This window comes from Anopheles arabiensis, chromosome 2 (genome assembly GCF_016920715.1).
Source record: "Anopheles arabiensis isolate DONGOLA chromosome 2, AaraD3, whole genome shotgun sequence".
Classification (NCBI taxonomy): domain Eukaryota; kingdom Metazoa; phylum Arthropoda; class Insecta; order Diptera; family Culicidae; genus Anopheles; species Anopheles arabiensis.
Window position 1 is genome coordinate 91281896 of NC_053517.1, and position 27466 is coordinate 91309361.

General features: G+C 50.2%; 1 protein-coding gene across 6 annotated transcripts; it reads right to left on the reverse strand.

Moving 5' to 3' along the window:
- Positions 1 to 341: 341 nt before the first annotated feature.
- On the reverse strand, positions 342 to 27381 carry LOC120896687. Of its 6 annotated transcripts, none has more exons than XM_040301009.1 (9): positions 27231 to 27381; positions 24109 to 24238; positions 5594 to 8828; positions 4951 to 5511; positions 3685 to 3747; positions 3127 to 3408; positions 2835 to 3014; positions 2347 to 2764; positions 342 to 2274 (listed from the first exon to the last, which is right to left on the reverse strand). In XM_040301009.1, exons 3-9 carry the CDS (start codon positions 8699 to 8701, stop codon positions 2270 to 2272), a joined length of 4617 nt encoding a protein of 1538 aa, XP_040156943.1. In that variant the 5' UTR covers positions 8702 to 8828; positions 24109 to 24238; positions 27231 to 27381; the 3' UTR covers positions 342 to 2269. The 6 variants fall into 6 exon arrangements, with proteins under 6 accessions (XP_040156943.1, XP_040156947.1, XP_040156942.1 ...); XM_040301013.1 differs by lacking the exon at positions 27231 to 27381 and adding an exon at positions 26519 to 26683 and having other exon boundaries at positions 5032 to 5511; XM_040301008.1 differs by lacking the exon at positions 27231 to 27381 and adding an exon at positions 26519 to 26683.
- Between the last annotated feature and the right edge of the window lie 85 nt (positions 27382 to 27466).

Sequence of the window (27466 nt, forward strand, 5' to 3'; positions counted from 1 at the left end):
ACAATCGTGATCATCAGCCGAACCGATCATCCACTAAGGAGATGTTTTCAATCGGTTCCAATGCCGTCAGACACAACGCCATCAAATCAATCATTCATTAGCACTTTCGGGCTTGTGATAGCAAATCAAAAGGGCATTAGATGATCGTGTGTCCGTCCGGTTGGCTGGACGGTGTTGGGAGCGTTTGAAGGGGAGAAGATCACCGCCACTCACGCAGAGAGGGGGTTGGAATTTACCCACCAACCAAAGATAGACAGAGTAAACAGCACACCCGGACTTGCCACGATCGTCGGACAATTGGAGCGCGTTCGGAGGCGTTGTGACGGGGAACAATTCTCTGCTTCAATTATTATCTGCTCTGTTTATTTAGATTATAAAGAATCTGTGTGTTTGTGTCGTCCTCGTATCTTATTGGGAAAGAGTTGATGTTTTTCTTTGTTTCTTTTTTCTTTCTTTATTTTCTTTTATTTTGTTTTTTTTATGAGTTAGTTCTTCATTTCAATGATGCTAGTTCCATCTTTTCATCGTGCTTTAACTTCTTACAAGTGTCTTTTAGCATTTAAACTCAAGCAAACACGCACGTGAGTTAGATAGTTTTAGAGGAGATTTTTTTACAATTGCTTTTTGTCTTTTCCCTCTCTCTCTCTCTCTCTCTCTCTTCCCTGCAAACCTTAATTTGCATCGATAAATGAAAAGCTTTCTGCTCTCGCTGTGTGAGAGTTTTACTGCCTGCTGCTGCTACTACTGCCGACTTTACCCTATAGTAAACACTAACTCTGTTTTTCGTCACATCCAAACCGGATTTAGCTGATTGAGTGTGACTCGTTAACCTAAACCTATTCTTCTCCCATTATACACTACACACTTCTGCTGTGTTTTTTGTGTCTGTTGTTTGTTAGAGTTTGCCAAGACGCTAACAATATTAGCCTTGCTTCTGCTGCTTGGGTTAGTAGTAGGGGTTGTTGTTTTAACGCGTGAGTTGTCTGCAAATTTTTATAAAGTTATAAAACCATGAATCACACTCACAAACACAACGCAATCGCACAACACAACGGTAACTGATCACGGTGTGGACTATGCACTTCCCACTTTCGTATCGGTAGGTAAGATTTGACTGCTATACATACACTACACTGGCTTTTGCTCGTTGTACAACATCCTTCAAGCTCCCGCAAAATGGTCGTGTGTTATTAGGGAAGCGTGTGCAGCGAAGCTTCCTCGATAATGGGAAGCAAAAAAAGAAGAAAAAATCCCTAGGAACTTTTTTTTGCTCACAATTGCCATCGTGGAAGCGTGGTGATAGTCGAAGAACTGAGCCAGAAAAGCATTACTGCCGGTGTGTCTTTACGATTCTTAGGAGGAGGAGCGAAGGATTGATAGAAGAAGAGGAGTAAACTTTAAAAGTAAATTACAAATAAGCTAATACACAAGCGCCTACAGCATCGAAGACGTCCAAAGACTTGTCCTCCCGAGTACAAAAACGCAAAAGTTCAAATATTTATAAAAAAGAAAAAAGAGGGAAAACGGGAGACGAAGACGATAAAAAAAAACAATCCATTTGCTGTTGGTTATTAACTCTATACATGATTTAATTTCGAATTTGTTACATAGGTTTTCTTTTTTTTCCTGCTTTGCTTCTTCCCTTTCTTTACAACGCGCGCTTAGTCGCCTTCTAGCCCTAAAGAGAGAGCTTTGCATTCTCTCTGCTCTTTCTCTCTCTGCATTCTCTCTGCTCTCTCTCTGCACTCTCTGATCCTGCTTCTGCTGCTTTAATATTACTTTATTTTTAAATTACCTAAATGAAACTGTGTATGTAGTAGAAAGAAAATAATGGACAGTAAAATTCCGCTTTTTCATACCGGTTCGCAACCCCCGGAGTTGCACAATTAACGCCGAAGGTGCGATGCTTACACACCAGTGTTTCCATCCACACCACCACCGTCACACCCCCAAATCCCGTACAATCCCGTTATCCGTGGTGTGTACGTGTGTGGGACTGGGGGGTGGCGATGGCAATGGATTATGCATTGGAAACCACAACCCAAGTAGTGGCGGCCGTTGGTAATGGGGAGTATCAAAGGATAAGATTAGAAGGAGTTTCATTTGCCCTCCCTGAATGTCCTCTGTCTCGCTCTGTCACTCTGTCTGTCGACCACCAGATATCGGTTCATCATCTACACGTGGCCTCCAACGTCCAAATCCTCGGCAGTCGTAGTGTGTGTGTGTGTGTGGCTTAAAAGGGGCTCACCTTATGCTTTTATCGTCATGTTTAATCTACAAAGAAGAGAAATTGGTTAAAATGTGATATGGATTCATTGCAAAACATTGCCCTAGTTCACCCCTTACCTATGACGTGACTTTCCAGCTCGATCGTTTTCGCCATCTTGCTGTTGGAGGTCGGCTGCGGGATGATCGTGATTTCGTCGTTAATCTTGAGCGGCTTCAGCAGCGAATCGCCACCGCCCACGAACGGATTCCGCAGTCCGCCGGCGCCGCCCGAAGATGAAGATCCACCACTGCCACCCATACCGGATGAGGTCTGCTGCTGTCCCATGCCACCACCACCACCACCGCCACCCTTGCTGCCCTTGCCTTCGCCCGTCTTTTTCGCGACCGTACTGTGCGCGGAGTAGACGTGGCTTTCGAACTGCTTGTACATGCCGAACGTGGCCGTGCAGACGGTACATTTGTACGAGAGATGGGCAGGTTTCAGGGTCATGTTGTGATCGCGGGACACGTGATTAAGCAGCTTCCACTGGTACACCTGAAGATGGAAGAAGAAAAAAGATTAGTTCAAACGGCACTTGTACGACGAAGAGAAAACGTTTACGCACCCGTCCACAGACTGGACAGCGGCCAGCATCCTTGCCCTTGTTGGCGGCCTCCTGCATCGAGCTCGTCACCAAGCCGTGCGAGCCTAACAGATGCCGCTCCAGGCCCTGGTCGGTGAAAAACCGGTACTGACACTTTTGGCAATTCAGTGGCGGTCGGTTGTAGATCATCTTCGGGTGAATCTAGAGAAAAAAACAGAAAAGCGAACAGTGTGTAAAAAAAGTCAATAACTCAACGCAATGGCACACTCTCTAGCGAAGCAAAGGGCAAAGGTACCCCGCACACACAACGTACCTTCACTTTGTGTATCCACTGCATGTGGTTGCGCAGCTGGTCCAGATCCTTGATGTAGCCGTCGCAGATCTCGCACACCACGAACGCCATCTTGCCGCCGCTCGGGTTTTGCCCGGGCTTGACCGCGGACGTACCCTGGGCCTGCAGCTTCGACAGGGCGCCGGCAATGTTGGACATGTTGGCCGCCGCACTGCTGCTGTTCGAGGCGGACTGGCGCGGCAGGGGCGTAATCGAGATGCTCGGCGCCTGGGCCGTCTTGGTCGCCTTCATACTGGACGCATTCTGTTTGTGTGTGTGTGAGAATGCCATGTGTAAAAAGGGAAAAGAAAGAGTAAATATATATTAGTGAATCGATTGCGAATAGTCATTTCATTGGAATGTTTAGATCAGCCCCACTACTGAACCCGATTGGAAGGAGGAAAGCGCCAACACACAAATAAAGGATCCAAAACTAAACTAGAGCATAAGTAAACAAGTATACTAACAAAAGAACAAACCAAACAACGACAACAACAAAAAAGCAATCGATACAAACTTAAATTGGAAACTGAAACCAACCTGAATTGTGATGGACGCATTGGAATTGGTTAGAAGTGATCGTCCGGCGTTGTTGATTGATTTCTATCGGGATTTGTGTACATTCGGAATAGTTTGTTGAGGGGGGATGGATGATGGTGGGGGATGTGTGTAGTGTTGTGTTAGAGTGTGTGGACAAACATTTGTTCAGGTGCATAGGGACGGAGGAAAAACGGGGTTACATTAAGGCGCGTACACAGACACACACACACATAGAGAGAGTGGGAAGGAGTGGCGGGAAAGGGAAAGAAAAACACAAAGGAAAAGAAAAAAAAAGAATAGAAAAAAGAAAGGAATAAAATTAGTTTCAATAGGTACACACACACACACGCGCGCGGCATTTAATATTAGGCGGCGGCAGCTATACGCTACACGCGCGCACTCTCCCGCGCCAATAAGATTCTAGTTGTGTTTGAGTGTATTTTGATGTAGCGGAATTTGGGGCAAAAGTGCCCACAAGCATTATTTTCCCACTAAAAACTTGAGTTAAATGACCAATTGAGTATACAGGTGGGTTTGTTCTCATGTCTAGATATATTGTACAAAATTTCATGTAGATTAATCGATTTTTCCCATTGTTTTGAACTGCTTTATGTTGAGTATCATAATTGAGAAGAAAATTATAGTTTTTCAACCATACCAAATCTTTAAAAAACTGAGGAACAATCAACCGAGAAAATATTTAACAAGTTTTAAGTTTTAGTTTAAGTGAGTTATAACATGAAAAAATGCTTAAGATGGCACACTTGCACCCAAATTCCGCTATAAATAAACTCCACCGGAAAAGGCAATCCCCTTTTTGGTTGTGTCGAAAATGTGTGTTTGAAGAAAGTAAAATATAGTTAAATTAAATTTAAATCAAGCTACAGCTAACTTTTACCAGCTTTTGCATCGTTTGAAGATGGTCGCGTCACACCTTAATAAGCGACCCGTAAAGTAAGGCTACCTAACTACAATGTGACCCATAAACATATGAGAGTTTGGGGGTTTCATTAAATAAATGCACTTTTTTACAACAGCCATACAGAAGGCCTGTTTTAGTCTAATAATTACACAAGATATCATATACTTCAGTGTTTACATTATCCTGCTAAATGCCAAAAAGAAAAACCTTGATTAGTTTGTGTGTGTATGTGAGATTAGTGAGCTTTGCAAAAGAACTCAGTTACGGAAATTAAACTCTTAGAAGTAAATAAACTAATCCAATTGAAAATAAAGAAATAAAGAAAAAAAGGGATGGCAATTTACCGGCAGATATTTACTAAATCCTCCCGCAGCGGCAGCAGCGGCTAACGCCGATGCCGATAGCTGAAGGTTATTGGGTATTACCATTCCTGCTCCGGCGAGCGTGTTCCGGATGGCGGCGGCCGACGCAGCGAGCGCGGTCGCATTCAGGCCAGCGCCCAGGCCCGCCACGGCACCGGCCCCTCGCACCCCGCTGCCGGCACCCGTAATGCCCGTGGGCGACGGGATGATGGCAGGGGCACGGCCACCACCAGCACCGCCGGCTCCGAGACCGCCGACACCGCCGCTGCCAGCGCCGCCGAGACCGGCCGCAGCCGCACGGGCCCGTATGGCGACGGCTTGGGCGGCGGGCGACAGGTTCGCCAGCGCGACATTGTTGAGCGTGGCGGCGGCCGCATTCGTGCCGGCCAGCCCGAGATGCTGCTGGCCGACCAGCTGCTGCTGCTGCAGCTGGCTGAGGTGCTGCTGCTGCTGCAGGTGAACCGCCGACGACGCGACCTGCTGCTGGTTGAGGCGCTGCTGATTGGCAAGGGCAATGTTTTTCTGCTGCTGTGCGGTCATGGCCTGAAAAAGTGGTGCAAACACAAACCGGTTACTCTTTCTCTTCCCGATCGCTGCACTCTTCATATCATCTCCCGGTGCTTACCTGATAGGCCGTTGCCGTACCGACGAGACCGTGCTTCGGCTTGATGCGCGGTATCTTTGCCGGCGGTTCCCAGTCCATCGGCGGGTTCAGGTTCAGCTCGGGCCGGAACTTCTTCGCGCAGGCGACCGCATGGCGGGCCAGCTTCGACTTCCCGTTGTCCTCGAACGGACAGTTCGGGCAGTGGTGGTAGGAGAGCGCCTTCTCCATCCGCCCCTTGATGTTGTGCACCGCCTCCATGTGGTACAGGATGTCGTGCGGTGGGCGCGTCTCGTACGCGCAGAAGTTACACTTGTAGATGAAGTTGCGCATGTGGGGCGTCTCGTAGTGGTGCGCCATCACCAGCGCCGACTCCGACTTGAACGGGCAGTACTCGCACCGCTTCATCTCGAACTTGTACGGTTTGTTGTTCTCCTTGCTCTGCTCGAGATTCTTCATCAGCGAGTTGATGGCGAGCTGCGTGCTCGGCGACGGTTTGCCCTCCCGGTCGCGCTTGCGCTTCTGCTGCCGCAGCAGATCCGTCTGCACGAACTCCTGCACCAGATTGATGCCGATGTTCATGAAGAACTTGCCGAGCGGGTTTTCGAAGTAGTTTTCCGACTTCTTCGGATCGCTCCCGTTGGCGCCGCCGCTGCTGCCGCCGCCGCCGCCGACCCCGGTCAGATCGTCCTTGTCCGACGGCGAGATGATGTGCTCCTTGATCGCCTCGATGTCCGCCCTCGCCTCCTTGATCAGCACCTTCGTCTTCTGCTCCTCGTCCGACGCCTCGTCGTCGGTGGACGTTTCCAGCTCGTCCCAGTCGTCGTCGTCGTCGTTGTTGCGCTTTCGCTTCTTGTTGTTTTTGCTCTTGTCCGACTCCTTGTCGCCGTAGAGCGAGGCCGCCGCCGCTGCTGCTGCTGCCGCGGTTGCCGCGTTCTTCGCACCGTCCTCCTTGACCTGTTCGGCGGTGTCGCCGCCCTGCTGCTTGCTGGCGGCTGGCGGTACCGCACCGGACTCTTCGAGCTTCTTGCGCATCTCCTTGATCGTGACCTCCAGCTCGTCGACGATGTCACGCAGATTGTCCGCGGGCGGCTTCTCGTAGATGTACGGCACGATAAAGGACGGCGCCTCCAGCACGAACATGTCGTCGGTAAGGGCGGGCAGGAGCGGCGTCACCGGGGCCAGCGCTGAGCCGGCGGCCGCATTCTTACCGAGCATACCGCCCTGGTTTAGCATTGCAGCACCGGCGGCGGCGGCCACCGGCGAGTTGCCAACGACGCCGGGCGAGTTGAGCAGGCTGCGGGAGTTAAACTGTGCGCCCGGGCTGGCGCTCGCGTTCGCCAGGATGCCGGCGCTGCTTGCCTTCGCGAGCAGATTGGCCGCGTTGCTGTTCACGTTCGGCGACGTCACCCCGGCAGAGGCCAGATTCGTCGCACCGCGTTGCGCGCCACCGCCATTGTTCATCATTGTGTTGGTATCGATTATCACCAGCGTTGGCTCCTTACCACCGGCGGCACCACCAGCAGCATTGTTCATTAGCAGCGATTTCTGTCCCTTGAGGTTGACCGGCGTGTTCGGTTGGTAGCCGCGCCCGCCCATGCTCAAGTTGGTCGCCTGCGTTCCCAACGCCAGCGGATCGTCGATGATTTCCTCTATATCATCATCATCGTCGTCCTCGTCCTCGTCGTCGTCATCCATGGACGAGACGATGCTCTGGTTCAGCTGCTGCTGCTGCAACGCGGCGGCGGCCGCGGCAAGCGGATTGATTGCTGACCCCGTCATTAATGACGCAGCTCCACCACCAACACCACCGTCCGACTTTCGCCCACCCGTCGCTCGTATACTGCCGCTTCGCCGCGCGTTGTTCGCGGGGACGGCCGGCACGGAAGCATCCGACTCGCCGTCATCGTCCTCAATCACCACGCAGTCGTCCTCCTTGTCGCTCAGGATCGTTAGATCCCCATCACAGTCACCGTTCTGGGTACGAGTGGCCGTCGCTGCCGCTCCATCCACCACCACCCCGTTGCTAGGTACAGTGTCACTCTTCTTACCAGCGCTCGCAACTCCCCCGACAACGGTTGCAGCTGCTGCGGCGGGCACAGCCTCGTTCAGCTTCGCCAAACCGCCCTCGTCCACCAGGATTAGCTTACTGTTGGTCGCTGGCTTGGTTGCTTTGTCCGCCGCTGCCACCGGTTCGCCGCTGTCTCGCTTTTGGGGCGATTCCTCACCCTCGGAGTCGGAATTAATACTGACCGGTTTGTCGTCATCCTCCTCTTCCTCCTCCGCATCGTCATCCGCCGGTTGCTTTGATGCTGGATGCGTCGGTGGTTCGCTCTTATCCTTTTCCGCTGCAGTTTTACTGCTGGTAAGCTTTTCCGACCGCACGGTCGCACCATCCTCGTCGGCGTTCGATTCCTTGTGCCCGTTGGTCGGGGCTGCGGCAGCCGCATCCTGCTCACCCCCACCGTCCACCTCCATCGGCTCATCATCGTCGACCTCCGTCACTTGCTGCTGCTGCTGCTTAGCGGCGACCACCGGTGGTTCTTCATCCCCGCCAGCCGAACCGTTTGCTGTGCCGTTCTCAGCGTCCACCGCAACAACGTCACCGTCCTCTTCCTCTTCGTCCACATCCATGGTTTCGATCTCGTCCGACTCCCTGCTCGTGGAGAGCTTCTTCTCTTCCGTCGCCTGCTTCGACGGTTCTGTCGCGTCACCTTCGCCACCACTTCGGCTACTTGGATCGGTCGCGTCACTACTGCTCTCTGTTGGCTCTGCCGCTTCCTTTTTGCCCAAGCTGTCGGCAGCGTTGTTGTGCAACTTTTTCTCCCCAGATGGCGCTACATCACTGTTCGCCAGCGGCTCTGTTGCTGACTTTTCACCGTTCGCAGCCTCACTGTTTGTGCCATTTTTGTCTGCTTCCTCGTGCAGCAGCTCCTCCTCGTCGTCGTTGTCTTCCTCCGCTACGGCTGCATTATCGGTGACGGCAGTCTTGTCCGTCGCCGTACCGTTCACTTCCCCATTCTCCTTTGGCTCGCTGGTGCTGGTGCTGCTGCTGCTGTTGCTGTTGCTGTCTGCTGCCGGTGGTGGTGGTGGTGCAGTCGATTCCGTTGCATTCGCACCGACCTCGCCCATCTCCTCGCCGTCGTCGGACGCCACGGTGACGGCGCTTGGGTGTCTGCTCCCCTATGCTAAGGATCTCTCTTCACGCCGCCGTTTGGACGCGGGGTTTTGCCAGCGGAACGATGAGATGGAAATTGATCTAAAAAGAAAAATAAAAAAAGGCAAAAATTGTGATTAGAAAGGAATTGTACTGCAATTGATTCATTCGGTGTTTCAGAAAGCTCTCTTTGATTAAGAACTGTGTGAAGGTGTTTTTAATGTTTGCTCTCCTATTTATCTTTTCCTCATATTCTTGACCCAGGGCTGTAAAGTAGAGACAACCGAAAAATCGACCCGATGGCTGAGCCCGGCCGTTGCATTATTTGCCAGAATTGCATTATTTGCCATTCCAATCCATTCCAATCCAGCAGGCAGCGCTAGAGGATAAATGGGAAAAGCCAGCACACGATTGTCGAGCCCAGTAGCACACCAAATCTCGACACACATACAGAAGAGAGACCATCCATAACTGTATGAGTACAGGAAATGAAATTCACACACACACAGACACAGACACCTATACAAATTCAAATACATACACACAAACCTTGTGTAAAAAAACACATGATCTCTACCATCAACTTCTTGCCGCAAAACCCTACACCGAGTGCTCCTTCCCCCCGTGCCGTGTGCCCTCTCCAACTTCCAACCGGGGAGAACTAATCGATAACTCCTGCTCCTTCACCTTCCTGTCCGCGCCTTTCCCGTACCCCATCGTACCGTTGTCCATTCTGGCTCGCCAAACCAGCAAGGATAGTAGAATATGGACCTCCAATGGAACCCTATGTCCTGTGTCCTTTTCCTCTCGCTGCACCACACCTCGGCGCCCTTGGTCGCCCCGAGCAAGGCAATCAGAAGCAGATCCACCCGCCGCCAGAAACCGGCCGCACGCCCTCCCGGCTGGTTCTGGTGTTGCAAAACGTCATCCCTGCCCTGCCCGTCCGACTCCAAAACCCCTCCCCTGGACACACACACACACACACATACCAAATTCAATCCCTGCCCGGGTCTCCACACCACCACCACCACCACCCCCGGGGATCGTTCGTTCTCTCCGTGCGTTGCCGCCTTCTTCATCCCTCCTCGCTTGTCACCCGGTCGACCGCTTCCTCCTCTCTCCTCTATACATGCCACGTGTCTACCCAGTTTGCTCCCATCCGTCTCTCCATCACACACACACCCGCCCCCCTCCCGCGCAATGCGATCCAAAAAAGCCCCTCCACACACCTTCCAACCTCCTCTTCCTTCTGCTGACTATCATCAACCCGCCACTTCACGCCTCACCCTTCCCACCCACCTTACATTCTCTTGCTCAACGCTTATTCTCTCTCACTCTCTCGTTACCCCTAGCGTGCGCCCCATTCGGTTCTGCTCTCGCTCGTTCTCTCTCGCACGCTCTCGCTCTCTCTCTCTCCCGCTCTAGCCTACTGCGCCTCAACAACTGAGCTGTTGTTGTTGCTGCTGTTGTTGCAGTTGCTGGCTGCGTCAGCGGGGTTCGTTCTCTTTCTCTCAAAAATGTACGCTCCCCCCCGCAAGCACCAACCAACCATCCTTCCCCGCGGTACCAACGCGCGCGCTTCCCCGTACCGGCTACCGGCTTCTCTTCCCGGGCAGAGACCATGCCACCGCTGCCACTGCCGCTGCTGCTGCATGTCGTCTCCTTGTACACGTTCTTCCCCGCTGACCCCGTTCTTCATGCACGCCCCCCGTTACCGAACCCCTCTGCGGTCCTGCCTGCCTGTGCGCACCACTGCCGCCGCCGCACCTCGTGATCCCTTCTTCTGCTGGCTACTTCTTGCCCATTCTCTCTCTCTATCTCTTTCGCGCTCTAACGCATTCGTCGCATTTGCGCCATTTTCTGTCCGTGTCTATCGTTCGCTTACACAGCACCCTTCTTCTCCTACCTTCGTTACACACCACACACACCCTCTTTTTGGCAGGGACCTACGAACGGTGAGGAAGATCCCGAAGCGCGCACACACACACACACACAAAATGGTGGACACGGACTAGCGTCAAAATAATTTTTGCAAACCCTCCCCGAAGCGTCGTCCCGCGTCCGCTGTGTCTTCTTTACCTGTGTGATGGTTATGGCCACCTAAAACCATCATATTTAAGGATGGTGGCCAGATCCTGCCTGATTGCACTTTGATTCTTGGCCGATTCTCTATCTGTACCGTTTAGAGACCTAGACCTACGTGGATCAATGGTGCCTTTGTCCAACGATCTAAGCGATGAAGAAAGACGTGTAAATCGATGCAACTGTCATGCAAAAAAAAGCCAATTGGATCAAAGCAACCAATTTCATGTTTGATGCCGCGGCATTTGCAGAGATCTTCTTCTGATTGTGTGGTGCGTGTGTGTGTGTCAAAGAGATTAGGATTGCTCCGGATATTTGTTCGATTCGATTCGTCCTTGAAGATCTTTGACAAGAACCAGTTCCATTGGTGAGTAACGATTTGTGGTCGGTAACAATGGTAGCAGCAGCAAGCGACGAAGCAAAAGGGGTTGTCCACCAAGTAAAAGCATATCGGAACATTCGGGCGCCGCACGGTGGAAATTGACAGCGTCATACACACACAAACACACACACACACAAAGGGGCTCAACACACGCACACACACACACACACAAACACGAAGAACGGGGCCAGCGTGGCCCACCAGAAAAGACCCGCGCGCCACAATCCAATCGGTCTTTCCATCCCGCTCTCGCTGCCGGCCTGTCCCACGAGCGCTATCTCGCATACTCGGTGTGTGTGTGTGTATGACCCGAGGTACTACCGAACGGCCACCAGATGGCGCCACCGGTAGCCTTTTCTTCTTCTACATACATACACTTCCCTCTCCGCAGGCAGCGTCTCTCTGCTGCTTTTCCCACTTCTTCGCAAATCCGGGTTGTGTCCCGGCAAAAAGGCAGCAGCAGCCAGCAGCCCATACTACACAACCAAGGAGATATCTCTTAGCAACAACGTCACCCTCTCACAACCATCACCAACTTACCTTCCCTTGACAACCTTCACCCTAACAACGGAACACACACACAGATACCAATAGCACACGATGCCGATTTAACGTCTCTCTTCCCTCCTGCCTTCTCCCGGTCTCTTCTCCTCCTCCACGACCTAACATTTGGAAAAGATCTACTAGAGAGGTTTCAAGGGTACAGCAACAGCAACTGGGACGGGGGAGTAGACAACAACGATGGAAATATTTCCCGTTTTTCCTCAGCAACTCTACATCTGCGCCGCCTACCATTGTTTTATTGGAAGATCTTTTTGCTCTCGCTGTTTTCCACCCAACAACAACAACATCCAGGAAGATTCGGTGGTCAAAAGGGACATCATGCAAACTGCAGGCGTGTGCGCGATCAAGGGAGTAGGCACGCGCCATTGGATGAAAAGTTTTGCAGAATTGAGAATTCTTCAAAATTCAAACTCCACCAGTGATGCATGACAACGAGTCCAGCAAAGAAAGGGATTTCAATGCCATAACATCATCCATAACAATCCTTTCTGCAATTCTGCCAGCAATGCAGCTATGGCTGCACACAACATAGACACACACACACACAGGCACCACCATCACCCGGAAATCAATGGCAGATGGTGTGGCGGTGTGGCCTTCTTCGATTGCATTCGAGGTAGATGTGTTAAGGCTTTCTTTTGGTGGAAAACTCATCGCCTCCCCCCCCCCCCCCCACATCGATGCTTGTTAGATCTTCAACTTGATTAATAACGGAGCGAAGCAATCGTACCCCCGGTAGTACTGTACGAGCGAGAAAGAGAGGGCAATAATCATTCGGGCGAGTGTGCAGGTGGGGCAGGAGAAGGAAGATGTAGGCCACCTTTACTCGAGACCTCTTCCTCCTTCCTCCCGCTGCCTTTCCGGCTCTTCAGTGTGGTCGGAAAAATCGTACGCCGCCATTTTGTGAAGTCTCTTTCGAAATGTCTACAAGAGGCGGTTTGCTTCTTGGCAAGGGCTTTGGATGTGTATGGGTATGTGTGTGTGTGTGTACTTGTTTTAGTGTAACATTAATATTGTATTTTTGGGCAAGACTGTACTGTGCAGAGCCCTCTGTGCACATGTGTTTCTGTGTTCTGCAGAGCATAAGATAACATCGCTTTCACCATTAGAACATCAAAGAAAGATGATTTTTAACAGTAAGCGGCGGATGGTTAAAGGACTACACTCTGAGGCAAGATCGCCCTACAGCTGGAATGCGTGTCTGTGTTGTTCCCCACCCGAGGGCCTTGGGCTCAAATGCTTTCCTTTTGCCGGTAGCGCTCGTCTGGCACGAAAGATGACAAACTGAAGAGAGATGTTGACCCTTTTTATTTACTCAGCTTGTGGTGAAATGATAAACGTTTACTTTTAACTTCACCTTTCCCCCTTAAATGGGCCAATCACCTACTGCAAAACCCAGCAGAGCTCGTTGCGATCGTGTTATTCTTGGAATCGGAATGTCTAGTTTTCATTGGAATTCATTATTAGTGCGGTAACTCAACCCGATGGAAAAGTTACATCTATTTTCCATCCCTCCTGTAGTGTAGTTTTCATTGGCAAATGGTAACCCGGTTCCTGGAAATCTTTCCGAAGGTAACACCGTGGTGCGTGTGTGTTTTTTGAGAGATGCAAAAAATCCTTCGCTTCGCATTTTCCTTCGGCTTTTCCCAAGGATCTAGGTTCTGGAAATTTCGAAAAACGTTCAGAAAAGCATCATCCTACACACGCGTCAAACACACACACACAAGCCGACATATATAGCCAAAGCTTGCTGTGTGTGTATGTGTGTGTGTGTGTGTTTCCTCCACTCGCTTCTCTTCTTCCCTCCCTGCCCATGAGGTTCGAGGGATTCCGGTCTCGACACACACACACACCAACACACCCACACACACACACACCCACACACGCACACCCACAAACACATGCGCACACGAATACGTCATTCCGTGTGCGCGTCACACTACCTCGCTGCTTCCTCCCATTGCATGGGGGATGATGACTACGGCACTCCGCGCCTCTACTACGGCATAACGGCATAACCACCTCTACCACCCCCCCGAAAAAAAGCACAAAAAGAGCGACACACACACACACAGAACAACCCAGCCAAGATGAATACTGGGCCTTGTTTTTTTTTGTGGAGAATCTACCATAAATGCTCCATGGACTGTAAACAGGCACGGGAGGGTGATAAGGGAGGCAAGAGGACTTGAGGGGGGAGGAAGGCGAAGGAACATGACGAAGACGATGGCGCAGGAACTAGAAGCATAGAAGTACCAAGTCACACACCGGAGTGACACGACCAGGAGGGAAGGAAGGGTGACAACGATGACGGTGGCGGAGTGTGTGTGTGTGTGTGTGTGGGCCAGTCTGTTATCGAGAGAGTGAGAGAATTAGTGCTACGAGAGAGGGAGAGTTGCGGAGAGAGAGAGAGAGATTAAGCGAAGAAGTAAAATGTTGATGAAGCACACATACACAATCCACGGGTGAGAGGGGGGGGGGGGGGTTGGGTGGTAGGGAAGTGCAGAGGCTGCGGGGATGTTCGTGTGCACGGACCTCAGGCCCCGCACGGACCGGGCGGCTGGCCAGCAACACGAAGGGTGCGAGGAATGGCGGCGGACGGCTGAGAGGATGAATGGACCCCCCCTCTTCTTCCGCCCTTCCTACCTTCCCTCCACACACCATCCACCAACGTCTCCGTTCACCCTCTCTTTTCCCTTCAATTTTCAGCGTGGACATTTGATGGAAGTGTGTGGGAGAGGGGGGGGGGAAGAAGCCGCCCGAGGGGGTGGGGTGGGTTTTGCCTGAATTGATTTTGAAACGTTGGGAATTGTTGGTATATGTGTGTGTGTGTGGTTGTGCGCGCCTGTAAATGAGATCGTTTGCACCAGTGTTGGTGTTGTTTGCGGTACGCCCTACCGCACCTCTTATCCCTCTCTCGTGGGTCAGTATCTACCCCCCCCCCTCTCAAACCGTGAATTCCGTGAACTAGAGGAGGGCAAGCCTCCGCCACTCGGGCCCGGCGTGTGATTCCGTGAGATTCTTCACAACCCCGAAAAAAAGCTCACACATCTTTGCACGATCGGGTTTTCCAGGGATCGAAGACGAAGAAGCTGGCGAGATGTACATGGTCATGGCGGGTCGAAGGGATTCTTCATGGAGGGCAGCAGAGCACGGGGAAGGATATTCTTCGATGATAAATCGATCGAGTTTCTTATTTGGTAATTTAATTTTGGTACGTTGGGCCAGCAAGTAACGTGCATTGGAAGGACGAGAGCATCCAAAAACAGAGATAGAGAAGGATAGAATTTACCACCGTGCACAAGACGACCTAAGCGAAAATGGGGAAAGTATCAAATTTCATACAACATTTGTTTCTTGTTCGATAATATGCAACGAAGAAGCAGACGAGAAAAAGAAAAGGGCCAGAGAGGCATAAAGGGCGAATATTTCCCAACATACACTGTAAAACCATCGAGATCTCTCCAATGTGGGGGTGGTCGGGGCGAAATCCTCAAGGGAAACATTAGGCAGTTTGCAATCATTTGCAACCTAGGGCCTTCTTTTTCAGTAGGTTGTCCTGATCCTTTCTAATCTCTAGCCTCTAGCCTCAAGCAATCAAGAGTTTTGGACGAGTGTTGGAGTGGTTTATTCTTATATTGCATCGCACCAGATGTCCCAGAACAGGAACCCAATACCGATATTTCGTACATCTTGTGCATCTGGATTGGTTCTAAATAGTTCCTGATTGTGGAGAATGAAGAACTAATCTTGAGCCCAATTTTGGGCAAATTGCTGATGGGATAGTACTCCAATGTGTCACATCATCTTGACATTATCCAATGACTAGAGAGTCTTCAAGACATTCATTCCCCAATTCAACACATCCTTTTCCTGGTGTTTCCAGGCAACGCTGGGACGTTATTTGCAAAGTCTTATCCAAGCGATGCACTCACATTGCATCGATTATCTCAGACTGGTTCTAAAGGTTCCGTAAATGAAATCATCTAAGAGTGTTAATGGTCGGACAGTAAATGGCAGGATATGTTCCTGAAACATCTGGCGGTTCATCTTCAAGGTTCAACATCTGCTCCAGTTTTTTTTCGCAGATTCCGAGTCACGTGTTTCCTGTGACCGGATAGATTGTCTGCGCTAGTGTGCCCGTTCGGGAGCCGTTCGACATGCGGCAAAAGCTGACAGTACCAACGCACGGGCGAAGCTTTAATGCAATTTAATTTTAATTGTACAGCGGGAAAATTGGCACACACACACATACACCATCATCATCATTCTGCGGTGTAGTTGTGTGTAGCAACCTGTACGTGTGTGGAGGGTTGTGTGCGCCATTCACGAATAATAAATTCCCTCCATCCCAAACCACGGAGAGAGAAAGAGAGAGAGAGATAGAGGAGGGCACCGTTTTCCACTTTCATCATTAATTATATGATTTTTCCGACCTCACGATTCTTCTACTGCAGCACACAAAGGTAAGAAGTGGGTGGCGGAAGGTGGGGGGGAGGAAGCTCTCTTGTAACCACACGTCACCTCATCACCACCACCTGCCGCTGCACGACGAGTCCCTTCGTACCTTTCGTACCGGGGGTCCGCTCTTTTACTAAGAAACTGCGCTTGCGATGGTTTCATGGTGGTAGTGATGGTGGTTCGGAAAATTACTACCACCCTTACAGGGACACGCACAAACACACGCACACACACACACACACACACACACGCATAAATGTGCTGCATTAAACATTCGACGTAAATGCGCACAGTAAGCACACATGAGGGGGGGGGGATAGAGGAGGGAGGCGCAACAAACGGGGGCTAGTTACAAGTAGGTATAACAGTATACTAACCCTATTTTCCACCAAACCAACCCCTTCTCGTTCTCCCCTATCCACCCCCCCCCCCCCCACGGTGTCTTACGTTTCTTTCCACCGACTGATTTTCTGGGGGTTTTAATGGTTGGGAAGTGAGCTGAGGAGGGGAAGCGCGCTGCAATCGCACTTTGCCAACCCGCCACACACACGCCAGTCGCCTCTGGGTGTCCGTCCCTTGATCAGAACGAACAAAGGGATAAGAGAGAGGGAGAGAGAGAGAGACAAAGAGCGTCCTAACGCATACGGTGCAATAATTGCAATTGATGATTTTGTCAGTGTTGATTAACACCTTGCAGCGTGTGGCACATGATCTTGCTGTTTGGCACTTGTTGTCTATCGTGGAGCAAAACGGAAAATACGCCAAGCTTTCCCCGATTATCGGGCCCATCGGTCAATTAAACCGAGTCACGAGATCGGTTAATTTCAAGCTACTGTGATCGATGCCGGTCCTTAACGAAGGTAAAGAACCTTGGCTTGCTTTCAGCGCTAAGACGACTTCAAGATTCCTTTACAAGGTTTTCCAAGCCACTTTCGAATGCAAACGTTGTTATTCACCAAGGTGGTAATTAATCCATATCAATTCGATATTTCCTTTCCCTGATACAGGGGTTTCCATGTCACTTTCGAATGTGCACATTTTTATTCACCGCCTCCGCAAGATGTTTTTCATCAGTTGTCCAATGGTGGATTTGCATCATAATGAATTTTTAGTTCTTCCACAAGATTTTCAACATGTCTCAAGCTGGATTGAGTTTGACAGTTCTGTGTGATGCGTTTGAGAATCATGTATAAGAACTGAAATTTCGTTATCATGCAAATCCACTAGCAATAGATTCAAAATTATTATGATGGAAATGAAATTTCTCATGGATATGGATTAAAACATCTCACACGCGGCGAATAGCAACTTTTACATGCGAAAGTGACTTGGAAACCCCTGTAAACGGATTGAACTCTTTTACGGGAGCGGTCAAAGCAGTCCACATCGAGACCTTTGTGTACCGATCTTTCTAATGTTACAGTTTTTGATGATGTACAGTTTAAGGCATTGTCTTTCGTCTTTAGCGGTAAATTTAAACTTGAAACATATTCAAAGGCTTCCCCTCCTTGCTTCGATGCCAATACCGCTCTTGATCCTTCTTAGTGTTTTATTTGTATTATTTTTTTTTGTTTTCAAGACCTCTTCCTTTGCTTATTCTTTCTTAAACAAAAAAACAAAACAAAACAGCATTAGAAAACCGGCCAGTGTGTGTGTGTGTGTGTGTTGGTTGTGCGTAGCCCGTTTCTAACAAGAGTGACAACAACAACAACAACAACAAAAACGCAAACCAATATGGCCGCCAACATTGCACACACCGACCATGCTGCTGCTGCTCCGGCCACCCCCCTCGTCGTCTACCCCGGGGGTAGGTAGTGGTGGTAGTAGTGGTGACGCAACACGCAAACACTCGGTGTGGCGGCGATATGAGCGGTTGGAAGTACGGGGGGGGGGAATGCATGGTGGTGGTGGTTGGTCGCTGCTCGTTTCATTGTGTGCGAGTGGGAACGGGTGACGCGTGGGGAGAGGGCACAACGAAACAAGAGTTCCACCGACCCCAACACCCGTCCCCCATCCACTTACCCCCGCACGTTGTTTGATTGCCTCGTGTGTGTGTGTTGTGGGGTAAGGGGGAGGGTGTATCGGGGGGCTAGGGTGCCTTGTGGGACAGTTCTAAATCATGTTTAAGAGATGAAATATAATTTTATAAAAGATGTCATTTTGGCATCATATTTCCTTCCACCGCCAACCCCCCCTATTCTCCCCCCTTTTGGCATGTGTTTTAGTATAGCACCCCGAGCAGCGGTATAAACGAAGCCGATGAAAGTTTCAGCACTTCCACCAGGGGGCGCTACCGAATGGGGAGATGAGGCGCTTGAGCAGTCGATGCCTACTGCTTGCTGCGGTTGTGTTGTCCTCCTTTATTCCGCCATCGTTTACGATCTCTCGTGTTATCATCATGATGTAATGGATCACATGGAATGGAAGGGAATACCCCCCCAATATGTCCTCCATCATCGATTCATCCGATTTTGGAATGTTTGGAGCAAAAATCCCGCAGAGAACAGAACACACCCATTAAAGGACGATCTTTCTGAATGCGTCATTCGTCATTTTCAAATGGTTTTTTAACTTTCTTCCCATTTCAATTATTTTTACCTATATTATTATAGGATTCTTCGGCTCTTTTTGTACTAACTAGTTCCCTCAATCCTTTCAATTCTGCACGTTCGTTTATAATTAAAAAACCGTGACACTTTCGTGCCTTTCCCTTTGCAATCTTCCCGACCGGTATTCGTTCCCTTCTTTTGTCTGTTTTCTTCTGAGCAAAAAAGAAAAACACTACTTTGTACATACACACACACAACCACAACGATGGATTGGCCAAAAGCGTGCCATAACATATACAACACACACACACATACACGTGCGCGGGCTTTTCTTACTCCAAAACGAACCCAAAGAGGCGAATTTCGCAAAGAACAAAAACAGCAGAAAGAGCAACAATAACAATTCGCGAATGATGCCCAAGCTCCAACTCCATGCAGGTGTATGTGTGTCCCGCTGTACGTGTGCTAAATAATGTGCACAGGGAAATTGTATTTTGCACGCTAAAATCTGTGAAGATAGCAATATAGGTGTGTGTGTGTGTGTGTGTGTGTGTGTGTGTGTGTGTGTGTGTGTGTGTGTGTGTGTGTGTGCAAGCTTCTTCCCCGGCCAAAATCCGAAAACGGAAGAGAGGCGCGCGTGGTGCACCGGGACAAAGGGAAGAAGGGAGGTGCACACACACACACAAACACAATCATTGGACGCATTGTGACCGGGCGAAGGTAGGAAGGTTGGGTATAGAGCGGGGAGGATCGAAAAAATTGAGGATCAAAAACTACGCGAAGGGAAGCTGTGGACAGTCACTGGGTGGATGACGGGAAGGCGAAGGAGGACAACGGTTCGGTGGACAACAACAACGAACAAAAAGGAAGCCCAAGCCGAGCTGGCCCCGGCTAGCTGGCCTGGCTGGCTGGCGGCTGAGAAGAAACCGCGCGCGCGTTCGTGTGACGTCGTAGGCATGAAGGGAGGGAGGGGCGGGCGGGGAGTGCGCGCCAGAGGTAGATGCGAATTATATATGTGTGTATGTGTGTTTGTGTGCGCACGATGGTGTGTGCAAGGGAAGAAGGGACACGATAGTGAGGTTAGAGGAGAAGGAGCGGAGGGCGGAAGGGGGAGATGAAACAAGAGAACGACGACGAAGGTATACCGAAAAACAGATAGGGAAACAACGCAACGCGTGGTGTAAACCCGGTCCGCGCTTGTGAGACAGAGAGAGAGCGGATGCGAGAGAGTCCAGCCCGGTGAGCGTGGCAGTGAGTGAGAGTGAGCGAGCGAGAGAGAGAGAGAGAGAGGGAGAGAGCGTGACCATTGATCGGGCGAGTGCGAAAGCGAGAGAGTCGAACAAACTGCGGTGTGAGAGGAAAATCGAAACATACCGAGAAAGGGCGGGCAAGGGAAGTGGAAGCCACGGGAGGAAGAGAAAGAAGTATAAAGAAGCAAAAAAAAAAAATAGACCTCACACAACATTGGAGCGGGCCGATGGTGGACCCCTTTCGTGGACGAGGGGCAGGAGAGCAAAGGGACGGAGGCAAACGGCAAGAAGAAAGAACGAGTGAGCGAGACAGCGCGAGAGGGAGAGAGAGAGAGTTTGCTTTTAGAGGGGTTTTTTTTCGGGATACTGTCATGGAGACCGCAACGAACAGTGCACGGGGGAGGGGTAATGGGGGAAAAGGGTGTAGTAGTAGGCACTGGACGACTGTGCGACAGGGGGGGGGGAAGGGAACGTTGGGCGGCGGCGGTGGGCTGATCGTGCAAGGAAAGTGGGCGCAGGCGGGCGGGGCCGACGGGAATCGTGTGCACAGAAAATGGCGCGCGCGGTGCGTGCCAAGAAGAGGCAGCAGCAACGGCGAGGGGGTAGAAACGGAGGGGGGGGGGAGGGAATGTGAAGAGCCGGGACGGGTAGGAAAAGGTGAGCGGTGCTTTTGAGAGGAGTCGTTCTGCGCGCGGTGGTAAGGAGAGACGAGGAGTAAGGGGAGAAAGCAATAGGAGAGCGTTGGGCGGGTGTTTGGGGGGTGGGGGACAAAGATGGTTCCAAAGAGGATCTCTGATGATGAAGGGGGAGGTGGGGGGAAGGAATCGGGCGGAGGATGCGGGGAGGGAGCAGTTGCTGAAAGTGGGGAGGCTGCGTTGTCCGAGATTTTTGGAAAAAGTAGAAGCTTAGTGCGATGAGAGGGTGGCGGTATGGGGGGAGGAGGTTTTCTTCAAAGGATAAAGAGAAAGAGGAGAAGCAGAATGTGTGTGTGTGTGTGTGTGTGATAGACAAAGGATGAAATTGCAACGGACGCTGGGAATTTTCGCCAAACAACACACACATACACGCAATTGCAAATTTGAACAACACAATTGTCACACGCGTTAGGTAATATAATATATGGCCGGACGTCCGAGCAACAAGGGGAAGGAGAAGGGTATTGCACTCCTTTCGTGTGCAGCAGTGTGGGAAGGTCATGGTTGTGTACTGTTCAACTATCTCACTCTGTCTCTCGCAAACGCTGTAGTAGCATCGAAAATTCGCGCACCATTTTAAGCGTTTCCATTCATTGGGTGGAAAATTAGCGGACGGAAAACTCACGCGATAAACAAAACAGGACGGATGGGACTCTCCCAATCCGTCCACACAGCTGACGATAGGCCATTAAATCCGCTCATTCTCGCTCTCTATCTCGCACTGTTTACACTGGCTGGTTTAGTGCCGATAAACGAGCGAAACAGCAGGGATTTAAAAGGAGCATCAAAGACCGCGGCTGCTCCTCTTTCACCCCGACCTGCCCACAGCCGATGGCTAGTTAAAGCTGTCGGCATCCCGATGCTGGGGTATAAACGCACGCCGCCCCGCAGCCACACGCCTGCCATGGCTGCGTCCGGCTGCCGCTTCGTCGTCTGTCGTTTGGTTAGAGCGGCAGCAGCAGCAGTTGCTCGCTTCGGAAAGGACGCACATATTAAGCCCAAAAGCGCGCAAACACATATTCTGAAAAGGACGTAATATGACGATCCAGGTTCAGGAGTATGCTGCTTGCTGCATACTTTCATTCTGCGAAGCCCAAAGAGGGAATTTTGACAGCAAACAAGAAGGATCAATTGATCGATTTTCTTCTGCTGGGGATTTTCTCGTGCTCGGGAAAGAGCCTAACCACCCCCCACACGTAAATGTGGACGAGTCATTCCACCACTACCTTCCCCACTGCTGTCCGATAGGACAAAACAGGGCGTCAGTCAATTTTGGAGCAACTGGGATTTGTGTCTCGCTGGGAAATTTCCATTCGTTTGCGCTGTGGCCTCCACCGGAAAGAAAATGGCTAAAAGGAGGTAGGTTTTTTTTTTGGTGCACGAAACACACAAACACTAGCCTAATGTCAACTAGACGGTCATTGTAATGTACTAGAAAATAAAGAAGTGAAAAAAATGAGAAGAATAAGGGCGTATGTGTGTGTGTGTGTGTGTTCTACGAAAAAGCCAAGTGTGTGACCCACGTATGTGTGCGCGCCTCTGTATGTGTGTGTGCAAATGGGTGTAATTTTGATTCTCTACCACCTCCCTCCTCCCCTTGGCTTGCTTATGCTACCAGTCCACTAGTCTATTGAAAGCATGCCTAGGCTAACCGACCCTACCCTACTGCTCTGCCCTTCTACCCTGCCCTGCAAGCTTCCATTAACCCACAGACAAGGGCGTACAAGGGAAGGGGCGAAAGGGGGCAACGCGACGACTACACACCAACGTTCTTTTTCTTTTTTTTTTTTGTCGTTTGCTTCTTCCCTCCGTTCCGCGTCCGCAAGCCCGTTAGACGGTTAGAAAACACGAGCTGCTGTCTGCGCTGGTGTGTGCGCAGTACCCCCTGCGTGCGTGCGCTCGTGTGCGCCGCTGTGTATGTGTGTGTGTGTGCGCGCCATTCGTTGCTGTGAACACGCGCTAACCGAACGTCACCGAAAGATGAAGAAAACAACGAACTCTGGGTACAAGAGGCAAAGTAGGAGGCAGGCAGGGCGAGACGGAACGGGGAAGGAGTGATGGGGCGAGGCGCGGTATGTGGTGTGATAGCGAACGTGTGGGGAAGGACAGGCGGAGGAGGAGGAAAGCGGAGGGAAGACCAATAGAAAGAGCGAGAGAATATGACGTAGCAATGATCGCACACACACACACACACACATACACACCATGCCAGGTGGACGAAGGAATGGAACCAGCGGGGAATCGGCGGGAGCGAGAAACAAGCGGGGAACCCGCACGGTCGATGATGAACCCCCCCCTTCCTCCCACCAAAGGAAGTGGATGGAGGAAGGGTGTGAAGGGGGTGAAGCAGAACTGGTGCGGGTGCGATGTGAATGTCATTGTGTGATTACTGAGGGGGCGGCGGAGTGGAGGTCTTTCAAGGGAGCGGCAAAATGAAGGTATAATTCGGGGAGCCTTTTTTACCATCAAAAATATTCTTCCCAAGAAGTGTGTGTGTGTGTGTGAGTCCCTGGATCGAATGTAAATCTTAAGATTTGACCACAAGGAGCATCAGACAACAGGGATGGGGAACAGGAGTTGAATGTAAGATGTCTCCTGTAAGTGCAACAATGCCTGGTGCCTAAGCTTTCTTGCGAGCAGATGATGCTGGATGAGTCATAGGAATATTGGGTATGATCTGCACTTTGAATTGAACCCTTCGGAGAACAGTTGCAACTTTGAAGTTGAACTCAAAAGATGCGTTTCAGTTTGCTTTTTAAATCGCTTCCAACTGAGGCAATTGCAATGATCATTCATACAGAAGGATAACTGAAATAAAAAGATTCCTTAAGGTTTTAGTAGCATTACATTGCATCTTCAACGTGACATGCATCAAACCCCTAAGGAATGATTGATCCCAACTCGTGCAGATAAAGATTACGTTTAGGATTATCAAGCTCATGAGGTCACAAGAGAAGAAGTACATTGGAAATTCCTTCCTTTGATTCCTTTGTTTAAACTTAGCACTGAGATACTAATCGCAGCATGCCAAGATAAAAGTAAATAATACTGAACTTCGGCCGATCTAACTGGAACCGGCGTGGAGGAATATTTGAGGCGTCACTGCTTGCGCACCGAAATATTTAGGTAAATGATAACAACTGGCTGGTCGAGGATACGCCAAAGGTCATATCCAGCGGACTAGAATGGTGATCTGCTTTTTAAATGATAGAAAAACAATTAATTTAAGCAATCACATGAATACGAAGACTTCTTCAATTTTATATATCTTGTACAAATCTTTTGAATGTCAAATAAGCAAAAGACAACCCACAAAGATTGTTGATAAGTTCGAGATGTCTGATAAGCATAAGAAAACAATCAATTATTTAATCTTACGCTATATTCCTACGTACTTACTTGATTTTTTCCGAACTGCTTGTACTTTTCAATGAATATTCGCCAATTAAAGTTCAATTTCCGGAGCTGTGTAGAACGTGTTGCGTACACTACTGAATGCTTTCATAAACACTGCTGCTTCAAAACGCCACTATGCACGTGTAAAAAGACAGTAAAAGAAGGAATTCACAATAAATTAATGCGCTTTCCGGAATGGTGCGAATGGACAAACAAATCGATGGCATTCGGCAAATGTTTGAAAAGTGTTGTTGTGGGTTTTGTGCAAACCGCATTTTGGCCGGGCCCTTTGGGAAGCTCATCATCCACCTCAGCTGACTCTGTGGATCATTCATTGCCCAGCAGTGGGGCGGTATACGATTTGTTCGAAGAAACGTCATTCGATATATACAGGGGGGGCAACTGGGGTTTGCGGGCAGGATGGGCACACACCTCACAACGGGAAAGGGGTCGTTGTGCAGTTAGAAGGGAGCGAGAGAGAGAGAGAGAGCGCGCGCGCGCGAGAGCGATGGCAATACGTGTGCCGGCAAGCGTGTAAGCGGGAAAGGTGAGCCAATGAATGAATATGCTCGCTTGGCGTGTGGTTCTGTTGGCTCACATTTACAGCTTACACTGCCGCGCGCAACTGTACACGCACACCATCGCCCGCACACAGTACACACGCACACAGAGGAGCGCTATTCTTCGCGTTGAGTGAAGATATCGCGCGCGGGCCGTAAACAAACCATATGCGCGCCTACTACTGTTGCTGTCTGTTTGTGTTGTCCCACTCTCACCCGGTTTGAAGGGTCGTTTCTTCGAGATAGAAGGCATACGCTCGCACCTTCTCTTTCTCACACACACACACACACACACTGGTGGCTGATTTTTGCCAGCAGTGCACACCGATACGAACGCATGCGGACACCGTCGCTGCGTGTGCTGTCAACTCAATCTCGCACGGCTAAAAGCAGCCGGTCAAACGCACACAAGGTTTCATTTGTTTTCAAAGCTGCGGTGTCGCGGCGCAGCGTTCGTATTGACACCGTCGAACAGGCGTGCTTGCTTGTGGATGACTGTTTATATTGTTTGCAATTTTCACCTACACCCTTCACCACTTTTTAAGCACATTTTACAGAGCGAAAGGCGCGTTTGAATGCGTATTAGTGTGCGTATGATTTAGTCAGCTGTCTCACGGGATGATTCCCAGTTGTCTAAAAAAACACAGCGCAACTGATTCTCCTTTCTTCTTTCCACTACGACCACCGTGATCCCTCTCCCCCTCCCCCCCCCCCTCCCCATGCCCCATCCTGGTGAGGATCTTGGTTGTCACAATACGAACGCCATATTGGATTTGGTCGGAAAATATTTGCGCTCTATCCCCGCTCTTCGCCACACACACACACACACACATTCACATTTCCCCGCAACCCGGCACACCCCCGTGGGATAAGCTCCGCCAACGAGAAACCCCACCGTTTGCCGATGCGGACGGGCGCGTTGAGGAAAAATAAAACACACAAAAAACAAACCCACAACGGAGCGCGCTCACTCACACAAGCGCACGCACGCTATCCGCCGTACACAAACACACCGACACGGGGCGCGTTTTCCCTTTGCGTCTCCTCCATCTCGCACAAGCTTCGCTGCGAATGCCGCATTCGCCTGCTCATTAAACCGCGCACAAACAGCCACACACAAGTACATGCACAGCATCGAAACGCACAGACACACACATGCAAACATGCACACACAATTTGGTAGCTCTCTTTCTCTCTCTAGCAGCGTTAGAAAGCGTGACAGTTGGTGTGTGCCGTCCTATTCTAGCAACACTGCTTTTTTGGTTTCTGCTTTTCCATATCCCCCTCACCCCGCCCTCGATGCCTTCTGATGAAGTGGTGCTGCACACACCAACGACACACACACACACCGCCGCCATTTGCGCACACTGTGGCGCGCTGAGTTTTCACGCTCGGCTTCTGTGCCACCCAATCAACCCCATTTCCCCCTCATGGTAGCGGGAGGAGGTCGGGTCGGTGAGATATGTTGCGAGGGAAGCATCATCATCATCATCATCGTCATCATACTCAGCTACTAGTCAGCAATGAGAAGCCTACTGCTGTGTTCCTTTCCAACACACTGCACACACTGAAAGTGACGCGCGCGCACAGACGCACACGCACACATACACACACGCACATTATACATTTTGTGCGAAATGCTTCGATCGATTGTATGCATAATCGTTGGATTTTTTGTTTAGCTATCCGACGACAAAAACACAACACTAAACCAATCCTTCTCGTGCGTGGGTGAGCTAACACACTTGTGCAAAACCGGTACCAACGAGAATGATATTTGTAGCGACAGTGGACGACTCTTTCAGGTGAAGAAACAATCACTGGCCACTTGGCTTTTTCCCTTCTATACACACCTTCTTCTTCCTCACTGCCAACATCCGTTGTACGCGCACACATACACACACACACGGTTTGCTTCTCTTTCACTTCTTTGGCCAACGTTAGAGGCGCACGCAGCGACACGGAGACGTCAACAGCACGCGTCCGCTTTGACCGTCGGTTCCTGTCGAATTAAAAGCCTGTGGTATTTGTCAGATGTGTGGAACCGATCCCACCACTGCACCAACACCACTGCACGCCAATGTGCGCGTGTGTGTGTGTGCGTTTGCGGCGTTCGTTTTTCCGCGTGCGTTTACGGTGCTGGATTGAAGATAGGAAACGGCAGGGGCCGGTGATGGATGGCGAGAAAAGGCTTGCAGTTTGAAATTGATTTAATTATGGAATGAAATAATAGCAATACAAACATAATTATTCATTCACCACGTAAGATCTTTGCTAATCTTAACCTAGTTTGTCTTATTTCATTACAATTTAAAAGATGAACAAAATAAGGACAAGAAACAGGTTACGGGATGTAAACCAAAGCTGAATGTGCCAAAATTAGAGAGAAACAAAAACAGAACATGGCTCTATCTCTTCCATTAGTGTGAAAGAGAGGGAGAAGGAGTGAGAGAATCTATGTGGAATGGAAATGAAAGAGGGCCGAGAAGAAGGGGCGCGAACAACTTTTCTTCAATGGAATCGAAAATGTAATTTATTGCAAATCCACTTTTCCCCCAAAATTACCTTAACGATGAATGTGGAGGATGAGAATCACTTGTCCGCTAAGGCGCTCATCAGCTGGTCACTATCTGGCCAACGGGAAATGGGACACAATTGTACACACAGTAAACCGAACGGTGCAAAAGGAAACGATTAATTTGACGATCGGGACACCGCGCTGGTAGGATTTTGGGGCCTTTCACTGACTTGAAGATAAAATAAAATGGCGTATGTTAGTTATTGGTGGGTGGGGGGGGGGG